The following is a 23,883-nucleotide window of genomic DNA, read 5'->3' as shown; positions in this document are numbered from 1 at the left end:
ACAGTCAACGAGCATGCGAATTAGGAGCAGGAGTAGGCCACTCGGCCCTTCGAGCCTGCTCCGCCATTCAATAAGTTCATGGCTGAACTGAACTGAAGTGTCGTCAATGTCATAATGTTAATTTCCGCACTGGATTGAGAATTACAAGGAGATTGAAATTGCTCGTGTCTCTTTTAGCCTTAGAAAAAACTTTCTTCCTTCCAGTATCTGGTTGTTGACATCATTTAAATGCATGGATTTTTGTTTGCTTTTAAAATTATTTTATTTTTGAGATTAATTTGACTATAAGTGCTGGAATATTTCAAATGATACTTTTGTTGTGGGTTCTTAGTGTCACCGCTGAGTTTACTTTTTGCCCAGTCTCAAATTCCATAATCTTTTATTCACTGTAGAAGATTGAAAGAGCTTACATTTATATAAAACTTCCTCAGAACTTCCAAAGCTTTAGCAGTCAATGAAATACTTTTGAAGTGTAGTCACTGTGGTAATGCAGGAAAATGCAGCCACAAACTTGCACACAAGATCTCACAAACTGCAATGAGGAAATAGTCTATTTTAGTGAAATTGATTGAGGGATAAACATTGGCTAAAAGGCTGAGGAGGACTCTCCTGTTCTAAAAGGCTGAGGAGGACTCTCCTGTTCTAAAAGGCTGAGGAGGACTCTCCTGTTCTTCTTCATGTGGTGGCTGTCTGATCTCTTTATTTTATTTTAGTTTTTTTAAGAGCTTTGTTTGACTATCAAGTATTGCTGAAAATAGAGACATGTCATTGAAGCTTTTCATCTTGCACTCATCAGGACAATCCGCAAGAATAACCAATGTCAGGGAAAACAACGCCTTTATACTGTATGAGAAGAGAGTGCTGATTGGTTGGCAAGTGAACATTGATTGGTAGAGGCGTTGCCATGGAGAATGCACCAGTTTACAGTGACTGACAGTTAACTGCCAAGCTTTGTTTTAAATTTAAACCAGGCAGCTTGACTCTGATTGGTCAAGGCATTGGCCTGAGGAATGAACCAATGAATGGCTGTCACTTATTTTGTTCAGCTGAAACAGGCGCAATGTTTGTACACGTTCTTTCTGTCAGCAAAGAACTGGGGCCTATGTATTAATATCAGCTTTCAATACGTGCAGTGTCCAACATTAGATGTGATTACGCAATTTGACAACATTTGCTAAATAATCCTCAGTGTGCTAAAAGTTACGCTGACAACCAATTTAAGATTGTCAGTAGGGCTCACAGTGTGGCACATTTGCATGTACTGGAAGCTACCGATATTAATAAATAGGACCCTGTACTTTACAGAAAGAAAGAATATGTACAAACATTGTGCCTGTTTCAGCTGAACAAAATAAGTGACAACTATTCACTGGTTCATTCCTCAAGGCAATGCCTTGACCAATCAGAGTCAAGCTGCCTTGTTTAAATTTCAAACAAAGCTTGGCAGTTAACTGTCAGTCACCGTAAACTGGTGCATTCTCCATGGCACACTTCTACTAATCAGAGTTCACTTGCCAACCAATCAGCACTCTCTTCTCATAGAGTATAAAGGCATTGTTTTCCCTAACATTGATATTCTTGCGGATTGTCCTGACGAGTACAAGACAAAAAGCTTTGACAACCTGTCTCTATTTTCAGCAATACTCAAGTTCTGTACTACCAAATGACTATTTATAAAGTTGTAGTTTATATAAAGTGATAATAAGAACATAAGAACATAAGAAATTAGAGCAGTAGTAGGCCATTCAATAAGATCATGGCTGATCTAATTTTGGCCTTAACTCCATTTACCTACCCCGCATCCCCACCCCCTCCCCCCATAATCCTTGACTCCCTTGCCAATCAAAAATCTGTCTAACTCAGCCTTGAATATATCAAATGACCCAGTCTCCACTGCTCGTTGGGGAAGAGAATTCCAAAGGTTAATGACCCTCTGAGAGAAGATATTTCTCCTCCTCTTTGTCATAAATGAAAGACCCTTTAATTTAAAACTGTGCCCCCTAGTTCTAGTTTCCCCATGAGGAGAAACACCCTTTCAGCATCTATGCTGTCAAGCCCCCTCAGAATCTTATATGTTTCAATAAGATCACCTCTCATTCTTCTAAACTCCAATGAGTGTAGGCCTAACTTGCTCAACCTTTCCTCATAAGACAAACCCTTCATCCCAGGAATCAGCCTAATGAACCTTCTCGGAACTGCTTCCAATGCAAGTATGTCCCTCCTTAAATAAGGTGACCAAAACTGTACGCAATTCTCTAGGTGCGGTCTCACGAATGCCTTGTACAGTTGTAGCAAGTCTTCTCTACTTTTATACTCAATAAAGGCCAACATTCCATTTGCCTTCCTAATTTGCTGGACCTGCATGTTGACTTTTTGTGATTCATGTACAAGGACACCAAGGTCCCTCTGTACCACAACATTCTGCAGTCTCTCTTCATTTAAATAATATTATGCTTTTCTATTCTTCCTGCCAAAGAACTTGTTGGTGGCAGTGTTCCCATACATCTGCCTTTTAGGTGTAAAAGGTCACGGGTTTAGAGGGTTCTGTTGAAGGAGCCTTGGCAGGTTGCTGCAGTGCATCTTATAGATGATACACACTGCTGCCATGGTGCGCCGGTGGTAGAGGGAGTGAATGTTTAAGGTGGTGGATGGGTTGCTGATCAAAAGGGCAGCTTTGTTCTGGATGGTGTTGAGTTTCTTGAGTGGTGTTGGAGCTGTACTCATCTGGGCAAGTGGAGAGTATTTCATCACACTCCTGACTTGTGCCTTGTAGATGGTGGACACGTTTTGGGGAGTCAGGAGGTGAGTTACTGCCAGAATACCCAACCTCTGACTTGCTCTTGTAGCCAAAGTATTTATGTGTCTTTTCCAGTTAAGTTTCTGGTCTATGGTGACCCCCATGAGGTTGATTGTGGAGATTCAGCAATGCTAATGCCATTGAATGTCAAGGGGAGGTGTATATTGATTCTCTTGTTTGAGATGGTCATTGCCTGGCACTTGTGTGACACCAATGTTGTATAGTATGTATGGCCTCTCCTCATTCTTCCTACCAAAATACATCACCTTTCACTTTGCTGTGTTGAATTTCATCTGCCATACCTGAATGCCTCAATTAGGTTTCAGCCTGTAAATTACAGTTATAGATAGCTGAGAGATAAAAGAGTGAACATGTTTAATTAGGAGCATTGCTTGAGTGGAGCACAAGAACAAGATGGACTGATTCGGCTTAGGGATCTCTTACCCCATTGTAGAACAAAGAACAAAGAAAATTACAGCACAGGAACAGGCCCTTCGGCCCTCCAAGCCTGCGCCGATCCAGATCCTCTATCTAAACATGTCGCCTATTTTCTAAGGGTCTGTATCTCTTTGCTTCCTGCCCATGCATGTATCTCTCTAGATACATCTTAAAAGATGCTATCGTGCCCGCGTCTACCACCTCCGCTGGCAACGCGTTCCAGGTACCCACTACCCTCTGCGTAAAGAACTTTCCACGCATATTCCCCCTAAACTTTTCCCCTCTCACTTTGAACTCATGACCCCTAGTAATTGAATCCCCCACTCTGGGAAAAAGCTTCTTGCTATCCAACCTGTCTATACCTCTCATGATTTTGTACACCTCAATCAGGTCCCCCCTCAACCTCCGTCTTTCTAATGAAAATAATCCTAATCTACTCAACCTCTCTTCATAGCTAGCGCCCTCCATACCAGGCAACATCCTGGTGAACCTCCTCTGCACCCTCTCCAAAGCATCCACATCCTTTTGGTAATGTGGCGACCAGAACTGCACGCAGTATTCCAAATGTGGCCGAACCAAAGTCCTATACAACTGTAACATGACCTGCCAACTCTTGCACTCAATACCCCGTCCGATGAAGGAAAGCATGCCGTATGCCTTCTTGACCACTCTATTGACCTGCGTTGCCACCTTCAGGGAACAATGGACCTGAACACCCAAATCTCTCTGGACATCAATTTTCCCCAGGACTTTTCCATTTATTGTATAGTTCACTCTTGAATTGGATCTTCCAAAATGCATCACCTCGCATTTGCCCGGATTGAACTCCATCTGCCATTTCTCTGCCCAACTCTCCAATCTATCTATATTCTGCTGTATTCTCTGACAGTCTCCTTCACTCTCTGCTACTCCACCAATCTTAGTGTCATCTGCAAACTTGCTAATCAGACCACCTATACTTTCCTCCAAATCATTTATGTATATCACAAACAACAGTGGTCCCAGCACGGATCCCTGTGGAACACCACTGGTCACACGTCTCCATTTTGAGAAACTCCCTTCCACTGCTACTCTCTGTCTCCTGTTGCCCAGCCAGTTCTTTATCCATCTAGCTAGTACACCCTGGACCCCATGCGACTTCACTTTCTCCATCAACCTACCATGGGGAACCTTATCAAATGCCTTACTGAAGTCCATGTATATGACATCTACAGCTCTTCCCTCATCAATCAACTTTGTCACTTCCTCAAAGAATTCTATTAAGTTGGTAAGACATGACCTTCCCTGCACAAAACCATGTTGCCTATCACTGATAAGCCCATTTTCTTCCAAATGGGAATAGATCCTATCCCTCAGTATCTTCTCCAGCAGCTTCCCTACCACTGACGTCAGGCTCACTGGTCTATAATTGATTATCCCTGCTACCCTTGTAATTTATGTGTAGCTCTGTTTAATTTTGGTAGAAAAGAACAGGAACATAATGACTAGTGAAGGATAGGGAACAAGGCAGTACAGCTTTAAATTCAAATGGTTGGATATTGAGGAACTCTCTCTGTTTTATTCTGTCTTTGAATCTGATTTGCTCCAGTTTCATTGTTGTTTATGGGAAGTAGGATATGTAGAGGTGGATGTCACTGTGCAGAGTTCTGTTTATTTTAGTTGAGGTCGTCCCTTTAATGATAAAAGCAAAATACTGCGGATGCTGGAAATCTGAAATAAAAACAAGAAATGCTGGAACCACTCAGCAGGTCTGGCAGCATCTGTGGAAAGAGAAGCAGAGTTAACGTTTTGGGTCAGTGACCCTTTTTCGGTCCCTTTAATGATGTTTGCCTCATTTGTTGACAGTAAAACAAATCCCTGGAGTAGATAAATTTTGCCTTTAATTAAGAGACAAGGTGCACGTAGAGAGATCGCATGTATAACAAGCGCCGTGTGTGGGCAGGTGAATCTTACCCCCACCCCCCCAAATTTTTTCCTGCAGCTGATAAAACATTAAGATAAAACAATATTTCCGGATCATGAGGATGCATAATCAGCTGAAGAATGGATAAATTTCCAGACATGGTCTTTGAAAGGTAGGTTTTTACCCAGTCAGTTGTTGTGATCTGCAATGTGCTGCCTGAAAGGACAATGGAAGCAGATTCAATAGTAATTTTCAACAATAGATTGGCAAACCTGGGGCTCTTCTCCGTAGAGAAGAGGAGTTTGAGAGGAGATTTGATAGAGGTGTTCAAAATCATGAGAGGTCTGGACAGAGTAGATAGGGAGAAACTGTTCCCATTGGCAGAAGGATCGAGAACCAGATTTAAACCAGATTTAAAATGACTGGCAAAAACAATCAATGGTGGCATGAGGAAAAACATTTTTTTGCAGTGAGTTGTTCTGATTTGGAATGCACTAATTAAGATCGCTGACCCCTATCCTAAATGAAAATTAAATGTTGAGTCCAGACTTTGCCTTCAATGACTCCCTTAATCCTTGAGCCATCACTTCTCAGTGCCCAGTTTTCACTCTAGTTTTGGGAAGTTAAAGGCATTGTATAAATGGAAGCTGTTACCAAACAGAGAGCCGGCATAGACTCGATGGGCTGAATGGCCTCCTTCTGTGCTGTAAATGACTCTATGTGACCTGCAAGTGACCCTCACCAGGGCACATCACCCCCAAACTGGTTTTCCCGCTTGATTTGGAAGTTTGCAGTTTTATATTTATGTTCAATAGCTGATTTGAAGAGATTAGTTTAATATTTATCCAAGTCAGTGTTGGTCAGGAGAATGAGGTTGGCAAATTGACATTTCCGGTAGTGAGAAATATTGCATCCACTCTAGAAAATGCACCTCGTTCTTCTGCATTTTTAATAAACTGCTTTTGCAGAAAGCAATTGGACCTATGCCCTGTGTCCTTAAATAGTACATGATGTGCTAGATAAATTGTACTGCGGGTCATTTAGTATCTGAATAGAGATTACATTAAATTACATAGAATTTATAGCACAGAAACAGGCTAATCAGTATAACAGGTCTATGCTGGTGTTTATGCTCCACATGAGCCTCCTCCCAATCTAATTACTTCATCTCACCCTAGAGGCATAACTCTTTTCTGCCCGATGTGTTTATCTAGCTTCATTTTAAATGCCTCTATGCTAATCCCCTCAAATACGCCTTATGGTAATGAGTTCCCCATTCTCACCACTCTCTGGGTAACAATAAAATAAATTAACATTTTGAAAAAAGACAAAAAAAGGAAAGATTTGCATTGATGTGGCACCTTTCCCGACCTCAGGACATCTCAAAGCACATTACAGCCAATTAAGTACTTTTGAAATAAAAACAACAAATGCTGGAACCACTCGGCAGGTCTGGCAGCATCTGTGGAAAGAGAAGCAGAGTTAACGTTTCAGGTCAGTGACCCTTCTTCAGAACTAGCAAATATTAAAAATGTCACAGGTTATAAGCAAGTGAGGTGGGGGAGGGGCAAGAGATAACAAAGGAGAAGGTGCAGATTGGACAAGGCCACATAGCTGACCAAAAGGTCATGGAGCAAAGGCAAACAATATGTTAATGGGGGTAATGGAGGCCTCCGCCATTTCCGCCACCTCCAGCGTGATGCCACTACCAAACGCATCTTCCCCTCCCTTCCCCTGTCAGCATTCCGAAGGGATTGTTCCCTCCGCGACACCCTGGTCCACTCCTCCATTACCCCCACCACCTTGTCCCCGTCCCATGGCACCTTCCCCTGCAATCGCAGGAGGTGTAATACCTGCCCATTTACCTCCTCTCTCCTCACTATCCCAGGCCCCGAACACTCCTTTCAGGTGTAGCAGCGATTTACTTGTACTTCTTTCAATGTAGTATACTGTATTCGCTGCTCACAGTGTGGTCTCCTCTACATTGGGGAGACCAAGCGCAGACTTTGGTGACCGCTTTGCGGAACATCTCCGCTCAGTCCGCAAGCAGGACCCTGAGCTTCCGGTTGCTTGCCATTTCAACACTCCCCCCTGCTCTCATGCTGACATCTCTGTCCTGGGATTGCTGCAGTGTTCCAGTGAACATCAACGCAAGATCGAGGAACAGCATCTCATTTACCGATTAGGCACACTACAGCCTGCCGGACTGAACATTGAGTTCAACAATTTCAGAGCATGACAGCCCCCATTTTACTTTCATTTTTAGTTGTTTTTTCTTTTTTCTTCTTTTTTTCTTTTTTGCATTTTGGCATTTATTTCATTTCATCTTAGTTTGTTCAGTTTGCTTACCCACTGTTTTTTTTCATGTTTGTACTTGTTGCTGTTCAATTTTCAGTCTATTAACACCCTATCTGTACTAATGCTTTGTCTTTCAACACACCATTAACATATTATTTGCCTTTGCTCCATGACCTTTTGGTCAGCTATGTGACCTTGTCCAATCTGCACCTTCTCCTTTGTTATCTCTTGCCCCACCCCCACCTCACTTGCTTATAACCTGTGACTTTTCTAATATTTGTCAGTTCCGATGAAGGGTCACTTACCAGAAACGTTAACTCTGCTTCTCTTTCCACAGATGCTGCCAGACCTGCTGAGTGGTTCCAGCATTTTTTTTTTTAGAGATACAGCACTGAAACAGGCCCTTCGGTCCACCGAGTCTGTGCCGACCATCAACCACCCATTTATACTAATCCTACACTAATTTCATATTCCTACCACATCCCCACCTGTCCCTATATTTCCCTACCACCTACCTATACTAGGGGCAATTTATAATGGCCAATTAACCTATCAACCAGCAAGTCTTTGGCATGTGGGAGGAAACCGGAGCACCCGGAGGAAACCCACGCAGACACAGGGAGAACTCGCAAACTCCACACAGGCAGTACCCAGAATTGAACCCGGGTCGCTGAGCTGTGAGGCTGCGGTGCTAACCACTGCGCCACTGTGCCGCCCCTCAGATTTCCAGCATCCGCAGTATTTTGCTTTTACTTAAGTACTTTTGAAGCATAGTCACTGTTGTAATGTAGGAAACGCAGCAGCCAATTTGTGCACAGCAAGATCCCACAAACAGCAATGTGAGAAGGACCAGATAATCTGTTTCTGTGATGTTGGTGGAGGGATAAATATTGGCCAGGACACCGGGGAGAACCTCCCTGTCTTTTTTCAAAATAGAATGAGTCGTTAACATCCAGCTGAGAGGGCAGATGGGGCCTCAGTTTAACAACTTACCCAGAATGATGGCACCTCCAATAGTACAGCCCCAGCACTGGAACATTAGCCTAGACCTTTCTGTGCTTAAGTCTCTGTGACTCAGAGATGAGAATGCTACTGACTGAGTCACGACTGACATTGCTCACTGATGGAGATTCATCATTTGCAGTATTGTACATAGAGAAAAAAGGACATTTATTTATACAGAACACTCTCTTCAAACATCTCAAACATCCAAAATCATCTCATTTCTAATGTATTCGCTTTGAAGTGCTGTTACTGTTGTGTAAGTAAATGTGACAGCATTGGACAGCAGCAAGGCTCCACAGACAGCAAATGAGATGAATGGCCAGTTACTCTGTGTTTTGGTTGCTTTAGAAATGTTATACAGGATACCCGGAGAGTTTACTGTTCCTTGTATAATGCAATTGGATCATTAACATCCACCTGAATGACAGAAACAGGCAAATAGATTCTTGTGTTTTATATCTCATTCAAAGAGCAAGTTCTCTGACAGTGATGCACAGGAGTCGGGTCTGAACCCACCACTTTCTGACCTGGAGGTGAGAACATTAACAGCTGAGCCAAGTTAGTACTTTACATCCCAGAAACGGAGAGAGGAGGTTGGAGAAAGAGTTCCCAGTTTTCCCTTTGTGATCCTGGGTTATCACATTGCTGTTATGGAAGCTTGCTGTGCGCAAATTGGACACCCCGTTTCCCGCATTAGAGCGGTGACCACACTTCAAAAGTACTTAATTGGCTGTAAAGTGCTTTGAGACATCCTGAGGTCGGAAAGGCACTATATAAATGCAAGTAATTTGTAAGGAGGATGCAGATAATCTGCAAAGGGATTATGGACAGGTTAAATGAGTGGGCAGGAAAGGGGCAGATAGAGCTTGATGTGGGGAAGTGTGGTAGGAGGAATAGCAAAACAGAATATTTTTAAATAGTGAGAAACTATTAAATGTTGGTGTTCGAAGGGATATGGGTGCTGTTGTACAAGAAACTCAGAAAGTTAACATGCCGGTACAACAAGCAGTTAGGAAGGTAATTGGCGTGTTGGCCTTTATTGCAAAGGAATTGGAATATGAGAACAAGGAAGTCTTGCAGCAATTGTGCAGGACTTGATTACACCATACCTGGAGTATTGTATACAGATTTGGTCTCCATAACTAAGGAAGAATATACTTGCCTTGGAGAGGGGTGCAATGAAGGTTCACTAGATTGATTCCGAGGTTGGGAGTGTTATCCAATGGGGGAGAGTTTGAGTAGAATGAGCCTATATTATCTGAAGTTTAGAAGAATGTGAGGTAATCTCAGTGAAACATATAAGATTCTGAGATGGCTTGACAGAATAGGTGCTGAAAGGCTGTTTCCCCTGGCTGGAGAATCTAGAACTAGGGGGCATAGTCTCAGGATAAGGGAAGGGCCATTTAGGATTGAGATGAGGAGAAATTTCTTCACTCAGAGGGTTGTGCATCTTTGGAATTCTCTACCCCAGAGAGCTGTGGATGCAAGGCTGAGATCGATAGAGTTTTGGACTCGAAAGGAATATAGGGATATGGGAATTTAGCAGTAATGTGGAATTGAGGTCAAATATCAGGCATGATTGTATAGAATGGTGGAGCAGGCTCCAGATCCTATTTCTTATCTTTTTATGTCTTTCCGCCTTCCTGTTTTTCTTTTGCCTCTCCCAGAAGGTCACATGATTGTTGGGAGATGGGGATGAGAGGGGTGGGTGGGAGAGGAAGTGTTTAATTATTCAAGCATGTGGTTCAGGATTGATGGACCAGCTGGTCTTTTCATGTCCATTATCTTTGTGTGTTTGTATATAACACAGTGCTAGAAGAAGGAATGGTGAACAGGCTTGGGGAGTACTAGAACAAGGAGTGCTCCACTTAATATGGAAAGATGAGGAGAGATGATAGCTAAGGACTTTCATAGTAACAATTTTATCCACATCTGGAAAAGCAATTCAAATAAATCAGAGGGACATTACCCTCCGAGATTGGTCTTCATTCTGTCTTAATTCCAACTACGTGAAGTATTAAAACTTGATGGGGACATTTTTTAATGTTGGAAGGTGCCCCTGTGTAATATGGAGTGAGGGTCCAGTCCGTACAGTCATGGAGTTGAACTCAATGCTGATCTCACAGTACATCCACATACTATTTGCAGCAGAGCTCAATGGATAGTGATCTAGTGTGAGACCAGGTTCTCAGACCAGACAAGGTGCACAGTTGTTACACAGACTGAATCAACCTACGCAGCACAATCTAGGCAGCCAACTTTATTTGCTTTTCTTAAAATGGACACTGAGAACACTCCAGTGGTCACTACCGTCCCAGCATTAACGGCCGTGTTTTCAGCCCGTCGGCCCAAAGCTCTGGAATTCCCTTCGCCTCTCTGCCTCTCTCGCTGCTCTTTTAAGATGCTCCTTAAAACCTCTCTCTCTTTGACCAAGCTTTTGACCACCTGTCCTAATATTTCCTTGTATGGCTGTATCCATTTTGATTGGTAACACTCCTGTGAAGCACCTTGGAACAATTTACAACGTTAAAGGTGCTATATAAATGCAAGTTGTTGGTGTTGTTAATATCATAGTTCTCTGCTGTTCAAGAAAGATATAGGGTAATATTAACTTTGGGTAATATTAACTTTGGGTAATGGTGTGAAACTGCTAATTTTTTTTTTAGAGATACAGCACTGAAACAGGCCCTTCGGCTCACCGAGTCTGTGCCGACCATCAACCACCCATTTATACTAATCCTACACTTATCCCATATTCCTACCACATCCCCACCTGTCCCTATATTTCCCTACCACCTACCTATACTAGAGACAATTTATAATGGCCAATTAACCTATCAGCCAGCAAGTCTTTGGCATGTGGGAGGAAACCGGAGCACCCGGAGGAACCCCACGCAGACACAGGGAGAACTTGCAAACTCCACACAGGCAGTACCCAGAATTGAACCCGGGTTTCTGGAGCTGTGAGGCTGTGGTGCTAACCACTGCACCACTGTGAATTCCTTGTCTGAATTTCCCTATCATTGACTTCAGTGAAAAGGGAAGGCGGGCTGTGGTGGCCTTTAATGGGTGAACAATTTGATAGCGTCTGTACACCATCACCCAGGGTTACAATGACCCTAGCAGAGTTGAGATTTGATAAGTACAGTGCCCGCTCTAACACTGAGCTCTCCAGCCCAAGGAGGTCCGGGGTTTGATCTGCAGTCTGTGCTGGGTTAGGGACTCAGTACTGGGCCACTCGGGTAGGGCTGTAAGGGAGGGTGTACAATAATTAACCTCAATGCTTAGGAGGAGAGAAAATCAGCAAGGGTTTCCGCTCCAGAACACCTTTTACTGGGAAGTGAGGTGAGGTCAGCAAGGGGCTTGACTCTGACTCCTCCTCACCATTGATGATTCACTGGCCAAAATCACATGGGAAGAATGGCTTCTTGGGCAGGTCTGGGAGGACAGCTTAGACCCTGGGGACCCATACCTCCGATCCAGAAGTAAGGATGCTCAGGGGGTTCTAGTTCGATGTCAGCTGTGGCTCAATTTGTAGCACCCTGGCCTCTGAGTCAGAAGGTCATGGGTTCATCGTCTGAGATACTTGGGCACAAAAATCTAGCCTGATGCTCCCAATACTGAGGGAGTGCTGCACTGGCAGAGGTGCCATCTTTCAAATGGGATATTAAAGCGAGGCCCTGTCTGCCTGGTCAGGTGGATGTTAAAGATCTCATGACACTATTTCAAAGAAGAACAAGGGAATTCCCCCTGGTGTCCAGGCAAATATTTATCGCACAACCAACATCATTATAACATTGACTACACTTCAAAAGTACATCATTGGCTGTAAAGTGCTTTGGGGTGCCCTGAGGTTGTGAAACGAGCTTTGGAAATGCAAGTCTTTCTGTTCATCGCTCTTCTGTCTTTGCAGAGTAGGAAAGGCCTGACCTGTGCCAAATGGGCAGCACTCCAATCCAGCTCACCAAGATCAAGCTGGGGAAGCTCCAGATAGTGCGCAGGCGGTTGCTCCAACGTTATGAGTACCAGCCTTTCCTCTCTTGCCTGGCGGGGCTGTACGGTTGCCAGTGGAAACGCTACCAACGCACCCGAATCCTGCCAGGGGAATTCTGCTGCAGCAAGGTAAGGACTCACCATTCTGCACTGGCAATGGCTTACTCCAGTAGGCATGATGGTTGGAAGTCTTGGATTGGGGAACAGACTTGAGGGGCTGAATGGCATACTCCTGTTCCCATGTAAGTCATCCAGAGTCTGCACCCCACTCTCCTCTCCCTCCCCAGTGCACCAAATTTCAGCTTTGAGTTCTGAGACCTTTTTGGATCACGTATCGTTTCCTTTAGAGAAAATTGTAGGATGATTAAAGCCAGTTCTCACTGCTGATTTCACAACAACTGCTTATATTTATATAGCGCCTTTAATAATAAAACCTTCCCAAGGCGCTTCACAGGAGCATTAATGAAACAAAGTTTGACACTGAGTCACATAAGGAGATATTACCAAAAGCTTGTTCAAAGAAGTAGGCTTGAAGGAGTGTCTTAAAGGGGGAAAGAGAGTTAGAGAGGAAGAGATGTGTGGGAGGGTATTCCAGATCTTCAAGCTTAGGCACTTGAAGGCACGGACACCAATAGTGGAGTGATTAAAATCAGAGGCCCTCAAGAAGCCAGAATTAGAGAAGCGCAGAGATCTCAGAGGGTTGTGGGGCTGGAGGAAATTACAGAGATAGGGAGAAGCAAGGCCATGGAGAGGTTTGAAAATGAGGATGAGTATTTAAAATCTTAACCGGAAGACGGTGTAGGTCAGTGAACATAGGGTAATAGGGGAATGGGACTTGGTGCGAGTTAAGACAAGGGCAAACGTACGAACAATGGTTGACAGGTAAACACCCTCTGGTCCACCCAGTCTGTAATTGTGATATCTTGTGTATTGATCCAACCAAAAATACGAGCTGCACTTGTTTGAAAGAATTTATTTCCTGATTTGCATTTCCTTGTCAAATGAAGGTCAATTACAACTAAATTTTCAGTCATCTCGCTTAAACTTTTCTCAAGGTCATTCCTTTTTTATTGTTCCTGTTATAAAGTGTTGTGGATCGTCATTCTCATGAAGGTACAACAACCTTTCAAGTTCTTGTAATGCACCATTTTGTTTCAGTCACTTTTAATCTCCATTTTTGGTAAAAGCTATTTCATCAAACTTCAGTTCTTGAAACTTTAGAACGTGTCAGAATGTTTTGGCTGGAATGTAAAAATGTTCTGGAAATTTTGGATTCTATGAAGAAAACCCCAGCTAGTCATTCCCCCAAGTTGAGTTCTGTAAGTGGGTAATGTGACACAACATATGACTTGGTGAGTTTTGTTGGCATATCAAAAAAATGAGTATACGTCCTTTTACTAATTCATTTAAGGGATGGGGACATCCTGTTATGGCCTCTAAGTGTGATGTAAACTATGTGCTGTCCCTTTAAATACAAGATGGCTGCAGTTGCCAATCATTCTGGAATGGCTGGCTTATAAGGTGCTTTGAATTTGTTCCTGCCTCAGGAGACTGACCTCTGTGTTCCATTCTTCTATCCTTTAACATTTAGAGTCATAGAGTCATTTATGGCACAGAAGAAGGCCATTCAGCCCATCAAATCTATGCTGGCTCTGCATGGAGCAATCCAGTCAGTCCCATTCCTCCACTCTATCCCTGTCGCCCTGCAAATTTATTTAGTTCAAGTGCCCATCCAATTTCCTTTTTAAATCTTTAATTGACTCTGCTTCCACCACCCTCGTAGGCAGCGAGTGCCAGGTCATCACCACTCACTGTCTAAAAAATGTTCTTCCTCACTTCCCCGCTGCATCGCCTTACCCAAAACCTTAAATCTGTGGCCCCTAGTCCATTTGTGCCATTGTCTGGTTCATTTTAGCTCTGGCTGTTTATTCTGTAGAAGTGCAGGTGACAGAAATAGGTTTGCTGCACTATTCAGTTGTGAGAGTGAATATAGATTAGATATCCTGCTATAAAGTTGGTACCTTTCATCCATTGCAGAAGTGATTACCACCTTTATCCCTGTGTCGTTAAAGGCAGAACTCAGCCTAGGTGATTGTTTGCTATCACTGGTTAAACAATTTCATTGCCTCTGAATAAACAACCTGGTGTTACTGCTCTTTTTGATGCTCCCCCAATCAATATGCTACTGTATTTCTCTCTTAATCAAGCCATAGCAGAATTTTATTGATTGCTGTCTGGTTATATTTAGTCTATCATGGTGCACTATCCTTTTTGAATGTCTCTGTGACCTTTGACACGGTTGACCTCCTCCTCCTCAGATGCTTCTCTATTTTCCAGCTCAGTCCTTGCTCTTATCTACCCAAGTGAAGCCAGAACATATCCAGTAATGTCTTCTCCCACCCTCACAACGTTAATGATTTTTAATATTCATTCAAGGGAAGGTGGTTGTGAGCCGCCTTCTGGAACCGTTGCAGTCCCTGTGGTGTGGGATAACCCAGAGTATTGTTAGGGAGGGAGTTCACGGATTTTGACCCAGTGACAATGAAAGAACCGTGAGATATATTTCCAAGTCAGGATGGTGTGTGACTCAGAAGTGAACCTGAAGGTGGTGGCTTTCCCATGCGCCTGCTGCACTTGTGGAAATTGTTTGCCTGACTATCTTGACTTGGGTTATAATTAACTAGAGTATTTGCTTACTGGAGGCAGTTTACAGCTGAACAGCTGCTAATGTTTTCCTCCCTCCCTACAAGGTAAACACGCCTCCATCACACAGCTCCCAACACATGATCCATGTGCCAAGACTCGAGTCCATCAGCTAGTTTGACAATAACGATGAAAAATGGATATCCAATCAAAGAAGGAAAGAATAGGATGGTGACCCAAGACTTGGTCAAAGAGTGAATGGAGGCGAGTCGTGGGCTTTAGGGAGGGAATCCCAGCCATCTGAAGGCACAGTTACGAATGATGGGATCAGAGGAAAAGGGGAGCTAACTGAGGGAGTGTTGGATTGTTGGAAAGGCTGTTCTTGACATGAGATGCTAAACTACAATGCTGCCTCTCCATTCTTGATACAAAGCTACAAATCATTGTCACGCTGGCCCAACATTCCCTTTAGGTGGGGAGTGGGGACAGCGGGAAGTGGGGACAGCGGGAAGTGGGGACAGCGGGAAGTGGGGAGTGGGGACAGCGGGAAGTGGAGAGTGGGGACAATGGGAGGTGGGGAGTGGGGACAGCGGGAAGTGGGGAGTGGGGACAGCGGGAAGTGGGGAGTGGGGACAATGGGAGGTGGGGAGTGGGGACAATGGGAGGTGGGGAGTGGGGACAGCGGGAAGTGGGGAGTGGGGACAGTGGGAAGTGGGGAGTGGGGACAGCGGGAGGTGGGGAGTGGGGACAGCGGGCAGTGGGGACAGCGGGAAGTGGGGAGTGGGGACAGCGGGAGGTGGGGAGTGGGGACAGCGGGAAGTGGGGAATGGGGACAGCGGGAGGTGGGGAATGGGGACAGCGGGAGGTGGGGAGTGGGGACAGCGGGAGGTGGGGAGTGGGGACAGCGGGAGGTGGGAGTGGGGACAGCGTGAGGTGGGGAGTGGGGACAGCGTGACGTGGGGAGTGGGGACAGCGTGAGGTGGGGAGTGGGGACAGTGGGGAGTGGGGACAGCGGGAAGTGGGGAGTGGGGACAGCGGGAGGTGGGGAGTGGGGACAGCGGGAAGTGGGGAGTGGGGACAGCGTGAGCTGGGGAGTGGGGACAGCAGGAAGTGGGGAGTGGGGACAGCGGGAGGTGGGGAGTGAGGACAGCGGGAAGTGGGGAATGGGTAGAAGTAGGTGGTCATTTCATCCTGTTAAGGGATTCAGACTCTATATTCTTGGAGTGGCACTGGACTGATGGGCAGCTGGGGTTTCAGGCAGTAAAGAAGGAAGGAGCCTCTGACAGGTGCCTGACATTCACTCCATATATCTAAATGAAACCCCTCGTCCTTTGGATTTTTGGGCAGAGTCCAGGGTGACCAAAGCGGCTGATGGAAGGCAGGTCCCGCTCTGCTATATTCGCACCTTGAATGGGTTTGTGGAGGTTCACAATATCTCAGCCATGGATCCACAGAGTCGATTTTAAATTCACATTATTCTGTCTGTCTAATGTCATATAAAATGACGTAACTCAGGCAATTCACTGTTCGAAGCATGTGGAGCTCAATAGAACAGGAGTAGGCCATTCAGCCCCTCAGGCCTGTTTCTCCATTCCTGGCTATTCTGTACCCCTAGCCCGTTTACCATCTTCCATCACAACCCTATGTTTGCAAGGAAATATCCAGCTTGTCTTTAAATACTTCAATTCAGTCCACACAGTTCAATGCAATGCTTACCATATTATCATGACCTTGTCAGCATTTACTTTTAACTAGCTTAACTCTACCTTTAAAATCACTTTCCTTTTCCTTCTGGATTCTCTAAATAGCTATTCCTCTCCTATTAACCCTGTATGGAATGAGTGCACAGACACTGCCTGCCTTGTTTCCAAATGCCTCAATGGCCTCACTCCTTTCTATCTCTAAAACCTCCTGTATCCCTACAACCCTCCAAGATATCTGCACTCTTCCAATTCTGGCTTCTTGCGCATTCCCGATTTTAATCGCTTCACCATTGGTGGCCGCACCTTCAGCTGCCAAGGCCCGAAGCTCTGGAATTGCCTCCCTAAACCTCTCTGCCTCTCTCTCGGCCTTGTAAAATTAGATAGATAGGGGTGGTTTATACCCCTTTCTAAGGTGGGAACAGACTTAGCAGCACAAAGCTTGTTGTGAATTGACGTTATTTAGATAATACTAAGGACAAGTTTAGTAAGTTTTCAGCTGGTCTGATTAGTAAGTTTGCGGACGACACAAAGTTTGGTGGAGTTGCGGATAGTGATGAGGATTGTCAGAGGATACAGCAGGATATAGATCGGTTGGAGACTTGGGCAGAGAAATGGCAGATGGAGTTTAATCCGGACAAATGTGAGGTAATGCATTTTGGAAGATCTAATACAGGTGGGAGGTATACAGAAAATTGCAGAACCCTTAGGAGTATTGACAGGCAGAGAGATCTGGGCGTACAGGTCCACAGGTCACTGAAAGTGGCAACGCAGGTGGATAAGGTAGTCAACAAGGCATATGGCATGCTTACCTTCATCGGTCGGAGCATAGAGTATAAAAATTGGCAAGTCATGCTGCTGCTGTACAGAACTTTAGTTAGGCCACACTGAGAATATTGCGTGCAATTCTGGTCGCCACACTACCAGAAGGACGTGGAGGCTTTGGAGAGGGTACAGAAGAGGTTTACCAGGATGTTGCCTGGTCTGGAGGGCATTAGCTATGAGGAGAGGTTGGATAAACTCGGATTGTTTTCACTGGAACGACGGAGGTGGAGGGGCGACATGATAGAGGTTTACAAAGTTATGAGCGGCATGGACAGAGTGGATAGTCAGAAGATTTTTCCCAGGGTGGAAGAGTCAGTTACTGGGGGACATAGGTTTAAGGTGCGAGGGGCAAGGTTTAGAGGGGATGTGCGAGGCAAATTCTTTACACAGAGGGTGGTGAGTGCCTGGAACTTGCTGCCGGGGGAGGTGGTGGAAGCAGGTACTACAGCGACGTTTAAGAGGCATCTTGACAAATACACGAATAGAATGGGAATAGAGGGATACGGTCCCCGGAAGTGCAGAAGGTTTTAGTTTAGGCAGGCAGGCATCATGATAGGCACAGGCATGGAGGGCCGAATGGCCTGTTCCTGTGCTGTACTGTTCTTTGTTCTTTGTTCATAGTCACAAACTCAATGATTAACAGTCTAATACAGATATTACCTCTCTTCCTCTCTCGCTTTCGCTCTCTCTCTCGCTCTCTCTCTCTTTCCCTCTCGCTCTCTCTCTCTCTCGCTCCCTCTCGCTCTCTCTCTCTCTCTCTCCCTCTCTCTCTCTCTCTCGCTCTCTCCCTCTCGTTTCACTCTCTCTCTCTCTCTCTTGCTCTCATTGTTGTTCACAGATTCTCTACCATACAGGGTCACAGTCAAGGCTTCTTTTATCCTGTCTGCCAGCAATTAACCCTCTCTTTCCCCAATCAGTGATTCGGCTTATGTTAAAGGATACCTTTCTTAACCAATCAAGGATAACTCTTTGGCTGTTGCTAACCTTTTGGATTTATGTAGCTAATACCCCTTTGTGTTAACTACTTTATCTCAATGCTTTTTCTTTTTGTGGTCCATTATGTCATTGCAAGACAAATCTACATTTTGTTCTCACAGAAGCTGTTTTTACTGTCTGCTCTCAAGATCTCACTATTTATTTTTGCAAGTAAGCATTTTAAAACTTGACAATCTCCCAGAATCCCTCTACCTTGATATCTTGTCTATACTGTGCCCTATTTTCTAAGTTTTCCCACGTTACCATACTGCAAAAAAGGGTTTTAATAAAGCTAAATGTTAGTTTATGATAATAAGTTAGTTGTTAGTTTATAATAGCTAAATTTTAACAATTAGTATCCTGGTTAATAACTTCTTTGTAAACTAATAATCTTATATCCTTTACAAAGCTCCTCAAAACTATCCTTTATGAAGGTTTTAGTTACGTGTCCAAATATCTCCTCATGTGTTCTGGTGATTAGTTTTGTTTGATACTGCTCCTGTGAGGCACCTTGGGATTTTTTACTATGTTCAAAGTGCTATATAAATGCAAGTTGTTGTATGCTGGAGAAAATGTGTGATCAAATTTCTCGGCCATAATTTAACAGTATGTCAGGCCTGTAAGGGTAGAGGACATAAATTTAAATTAGTGAAAAGTATATTTGAAATAGGTTTTCGATGGAATTCCTAAACCCAGTGGTACCAAATGATAGGAAGGGCAATAGGTTTAAAGTAAACAGGTGTCTTCAAAGTGCAGTTAGATGATCAGCTTGGAAAATCTGAGTCTTAGAAACACACGTTCGTCTTTCGAGAAATGGGTTTTCCTTATCCGAGACTATTCTTATACATTCATGCTGGGAAAGTCACACTAAAATTCCAACCGTCCAGGAGTAGGCTGGAGTCTCCAGGAGTCATAGAGTCATTTACAGCATAGAAGGAGGCCATTCAGCCCATTGAGTCCATGCCAGATCTCTGCAGAGCAATCCAGTCAGTTCCACTCCGCCACTTGATCCCGGTTACCCTGCAAGTTTATTTCCTTCAAGTGCTCACCTAATTTCCTTTTGAAATCATTCAATCTCTCCGCTTCCACCACCCTCGTGGGCAGCGAGTTCCAGGTCATTACCACTCACTGCGTAAAAAAGTTCTTCCTCACATTTTCCCCCTGCATCTTTTGCCCAAAACTTTCAATCTGTGTCCCCTAGTCCTTGTACCATCAACTAATAGGAACAGGTTTTCCTTGTCTAAATTATCTAAGCCTGTTATTATCTTGTACACCTCGAACAAATCTCCCTCGATCTCCTTTTCTCCAGGGAGAACGACCCCAGCTTTTCCAAACTAACCTTGTAACTGAAATTCCCTATCCCTGGAACCATTCTGGTAAATCTCCTCTGCACCCTCTCAAGGATCCTCATCCTTGCTAAAGTGTGGTAACCGGAACTGGATGCAATACTCCAGTTGAGGCCTAACCAGAGGAATTGAAGATTAAACTCCAGGACACTGCTGGGAGCAAACTCTAGGAAATAAATTGTAGTGGCTTTAAAACAATTTGTGTTTTTTAAATTTTCTTTAGAATATTTTAATTTAATGGTTATGGAAACATTGTTAATGCAGGGTGGGGAAATGTCTGTTTCACTGACACCGGACCAATGGTGGGATTGTGGGGGCGGGCAGTTTGAAACATGAGTTCATATGATGAAACCTCCAGGAATACACGCAACCACTGTTGGCAACCCTAGTGAGGGGAAGGATGGAGATGATAGGTGCTGATATCAGCCAGTGTTCTCAACTGTTACTGTTGCTGCAAAATAGATGCTGATGAGTATTGAGATGAGAATTGGATGAGGAAATTGTATGACCTGGCAACTGAACGCCCGAGACCAGCTTGGCACTAAGTATCACGGCTACCTGCTCAACTAGTTTCTGTCAGAGCAAAGTGACTTTAAGCTGCATCTGCTTTGCAAATTATCTGCAAATCCTCAGCCCATACATTTACAGACTTTGTATTTAAAATCAATTAACTGACTCCAGGTCTAACGTAGCTGTGTGGAGAGACTAGAGAAGCTGGGATTGTACTCAAAGAGCAGAGAAGGTTAAGGGGAGATTTAATGGACGCGTTCAAATTTAGGAAGGTTTTTTTTGGAGTTGATAGCATGAAACTGCACAGGAAGGAGGGTTGGTAATCAGACGTCACAGAGTTAAGATAATTTGCATAAGAACCAGAAGGGAGATGAGAATTATTACGATCTGGAAGGTACTGCCTGAATGGGCGGTGGAAGCAGATTCAATAGTAATTTTCAAAAAGGAATTGGATATATACCTGAAAAAGAAAAATTTGCAGGGCTGTGGGGAAAGATCAGGAGCAAGTAGGATTAATTAGATAGCTGTTTCAAAGAGCCAGCACAGGCACGAAGGGCTGAAGGGCCTCCTTCTATGTTGTACGATTCTATAGTTTTCTAATTTCCTTCCATTGCTATTCCGTCTACCTCCAGTTTGAATTGTTCTGCTTTGGAATCCTGGTGGCGACCTTTGGCCTGGCATTTGTGCTTCTCTACTTTTGGGGTGAAGCAAGGAATGACTACAATGATTTTGATTGGTGAGTCTGCGGCCTTCTTGAACACTTTGTGGCGTGGGATAGCTACTTTTCTTTTCGGGAATTGGGGCTACAGCAATCCTATAATCCAATCTCCGAGCAGCAATGGTCTCAGAGCCGCTGGGATGGTTGTTCACTGGTGTCACCAACTGCAAAGTGCCATTGGCAAAGGTCAGTGGTTTGCCCCTGGCGGCACTTGCTGTGAATCTGCCATCTTGGATTTGGCTGTTGATAATGGGCTGAGTTTTCAACTCACCCGTACAGGTCAGCAGTGTTAGCTGTGGTTCAGTGGGTAACGCTCTCACCTCTGAGCTAGGAGGCTATGGGTTCCGATCCAACTCTAGAGACTTGAGTACAACATCTAGGCTGACACGCCAGTACTGAAGTACTGCACTGCTAGGATGTGCTGTCTTTCAGATGAGATGTTAAACTAAGGCCCTCACTGCTCTCTAGCAATAGAGAATGGTTGATGTGAGAGTGGATGGAATCCAATAACTTCACAATGAGCAAAGCTAAATGCGATTAGAATAGAGGAAAACCTAATGTACACGATGAAAGTTCCTGATTGTTGAATTGTCAGGCCTAGGTTATTGCTCGAATATTGATCCTGAAACACTGATGGTTAAGAGAGCCATTAGCAGCTTTCAGTCCTCATTTAAACTCTCTATTTGCACTCCTCCATGTTATAGCATGCTATTGCAACGCTCTGGTTCTGTGCCCTTCATCCGAATGGATAAAAAATAGAAGGCTCAAGGAGGAAAGGCCACTGTTTAAGGCCCTCCCGCTATAGCATACCGAGGGGCTGGAAACTGTGTAAAACCTCTTGGGCTGTATTCATCAAAGAATAGTTGATGTGTAATGTAAAGCTGAAATGTCAAGTGTAGAGAGGCAACTCATGTACTGTATTGAAAGAAATTGATCTGTATTGCACTTTATTTAATGTCAAATTTGAATTATTATTTAATATATTTTTTACAAATTTTATGAATAAAGTATATGCTTGGATAAAAAATTGGGCTGCTGAGCACAGAAATACCAGTCACTGATAAATATTTTTCTGATAATGGCATTATTAAACCATTTCATGGAAGTGAAACTTTGTATGTCTTTAACAGGCTTATTGACTTGTACAATGCTGCAAAGACTAGTGGTAGGCTAGAAGATTGGGAAACATTTATAAACTGGCAGAGGATGACAAAAAAAATAATAAAGAGGGAGAAATTAGAGTATGAGAGTAAACTAGCAAGAAATAGAAAAATAGATAGTGAAAGCCAAAAGGCAGAGAGTAGATAAAGTAGGTATTGGTCCCTTAGAGAATGAGACAGAGGAATTAATAATGGGAAAAAAGGAAATTGCAGAGACTTTGAACAAATATTTTGTATCTTTCTTCATAGTAAAAGACACAAAGAGCATTCCAAGAATAGCAGAAAATCGAGAGGCAAAAGGGAAGGACGAGCTTAAAACAATCACTATCACCGGAGAAAATGTACTAGGAAAACCTATGGGACTAAAGGTTGACAAGTCCCCTGGACCTAATGGCCTGCATCTGAGGGTCTTAGAAGTGACTGGGGAGGTGGTGGCATAGTGGTGGGAGGCAGTGGTGTAGTGGTCATGTCACTAGACTAGCAATCTAGTGCCCCAGGCTAATGCTCTGGGGACATGGGTTTGAATCCCACCACAGCAGATGTGGAATTTGAATTCAATTCATAAAAATCTGGAATTAAAGCTAGTCTAGTGGTGACCATGAAACCATTATCGATTGTTGTAAAAACCCATCTGGCTTACTAATATCCTTGAGGGAAGGAAATCTGCTGGCCTACATGTGACTCCAGACCCACAACAATGTGGTTGACTCTTAAATGCCCTCTGAAATGGACTAGCAAGACACTCAGTTCAAGGGCAAATAGGGATGGGCAATAAATGTTGGTCTAGCCAGCGATGCCCACATCCCATGAATAAATAAGATAAACGATGCATTGGTTGTAATCTTCCTAGATCTGGAAAGGTCCCAGCAGATTGGAAAACCACAAATGTAAACCTCTGGGTGGGTGTGGGGTGACAGAAAGCAGGAAACTACAGGCCTAACATCTGTCATTGTGAAAATGCTGGAATCCATTATTAAGGACACTTAGAAAATCATAATACAATCAGGCAGGGTCAACATGGTTTTATGAAAGGGAAGTTGTGTTTGACAAATTTATTAGAGTTCTTTGAGGATGTAACAAGCAGGGTGGATAAAAGGGGAACCAGTAGATCTGGTGTATTTGGATTTCCAGAAGGCATTTCGTTAAGGTGCCACATAAAAGGTTACGACACAAGCTCATGGTGTTGGAGGTGAAATATTAGCATGGATAGAGGATTAGCTAACAGGAAACAGAGAGTCGGGATAAATGGGGCATCTTCAAGTTGCAAACTGTAACTAGTGGAGTGCCACAGGGATCAGTGCTGGGACCTCAACTATTTACAGTCTATATTAATGAGATGGATGAAGGGATTGAGTTGTAGCCAAATTTGCTGACGATACAAAGATAGGTAGGAAAGCAGGTTGTGAGGAGGACACAAAGTGTCTGCACAGGGTTATAGATAGGTTAAGTAAGTGGGCAAAAATTTGGCAGATGGAGCATAATGCGAGAAAATGTGAGGTTGTCCACTTTGGCGGGAAGAATAGAAAAGCAGAATATTTACATGGAGAGAGACTGCAGAATGCTGTGGTACAG

General features: G+C 43.9%; 1 protein-coding gene across 8 annotated transcripts in view; it reads left to right on the top strand.

The window, feature by feature from the left end:
• Window positions 1-23,883, top strand: part of gdpd4a (glycerophosphodiester phosphodiesterase domain containing 4a) — a 69,336-nt gene that overhangs the window by 5,683 nt on the left and 39,770 nt on the right. For 4 of the 8 annotated variants that reach the window (XM_068032775.1, XM_068032774.1, XM_068032772.1 and 1 more), the window contains exons 2-3: window positions 12,360-12,563; window positions 21,066-21,169. In XM_068032775.1, the coding sequence (XP_067888876.1) occupies window positions 12,360-12,563; window positions 21,066-21,169 (308 nt within the window). Of the gene's footprint in view, window positions 1-12,354; window positions 12,564-21,065; window positions 21,170-23,883 lie in introns of those variants that run through there. The other 4 variants (XM_068032778.1, XM_068032776.1, XM_068032779.1 and 1 more) reach the window with 2 other exon arrangements.

This window comes from Heterodontus francisci, chromosome 6, assembly GCF_036365525.1.
Source record: "Heterodontus francisci isolate sHetFra1 chromosome 6, sHetFra1.hap1, whole genome shotgun sequence".
In the NCBI taxonomy this organism is placed as follows: Eukaryota; Metazoa; Chordata; class Chondrichthyes; order Heterodontiformes; family Heterodontidae; genus Heterodontus; species Heterodontus francisci.
This window is presented reverse-complemented; position numbering and strand designations above follow the sequence as displayed.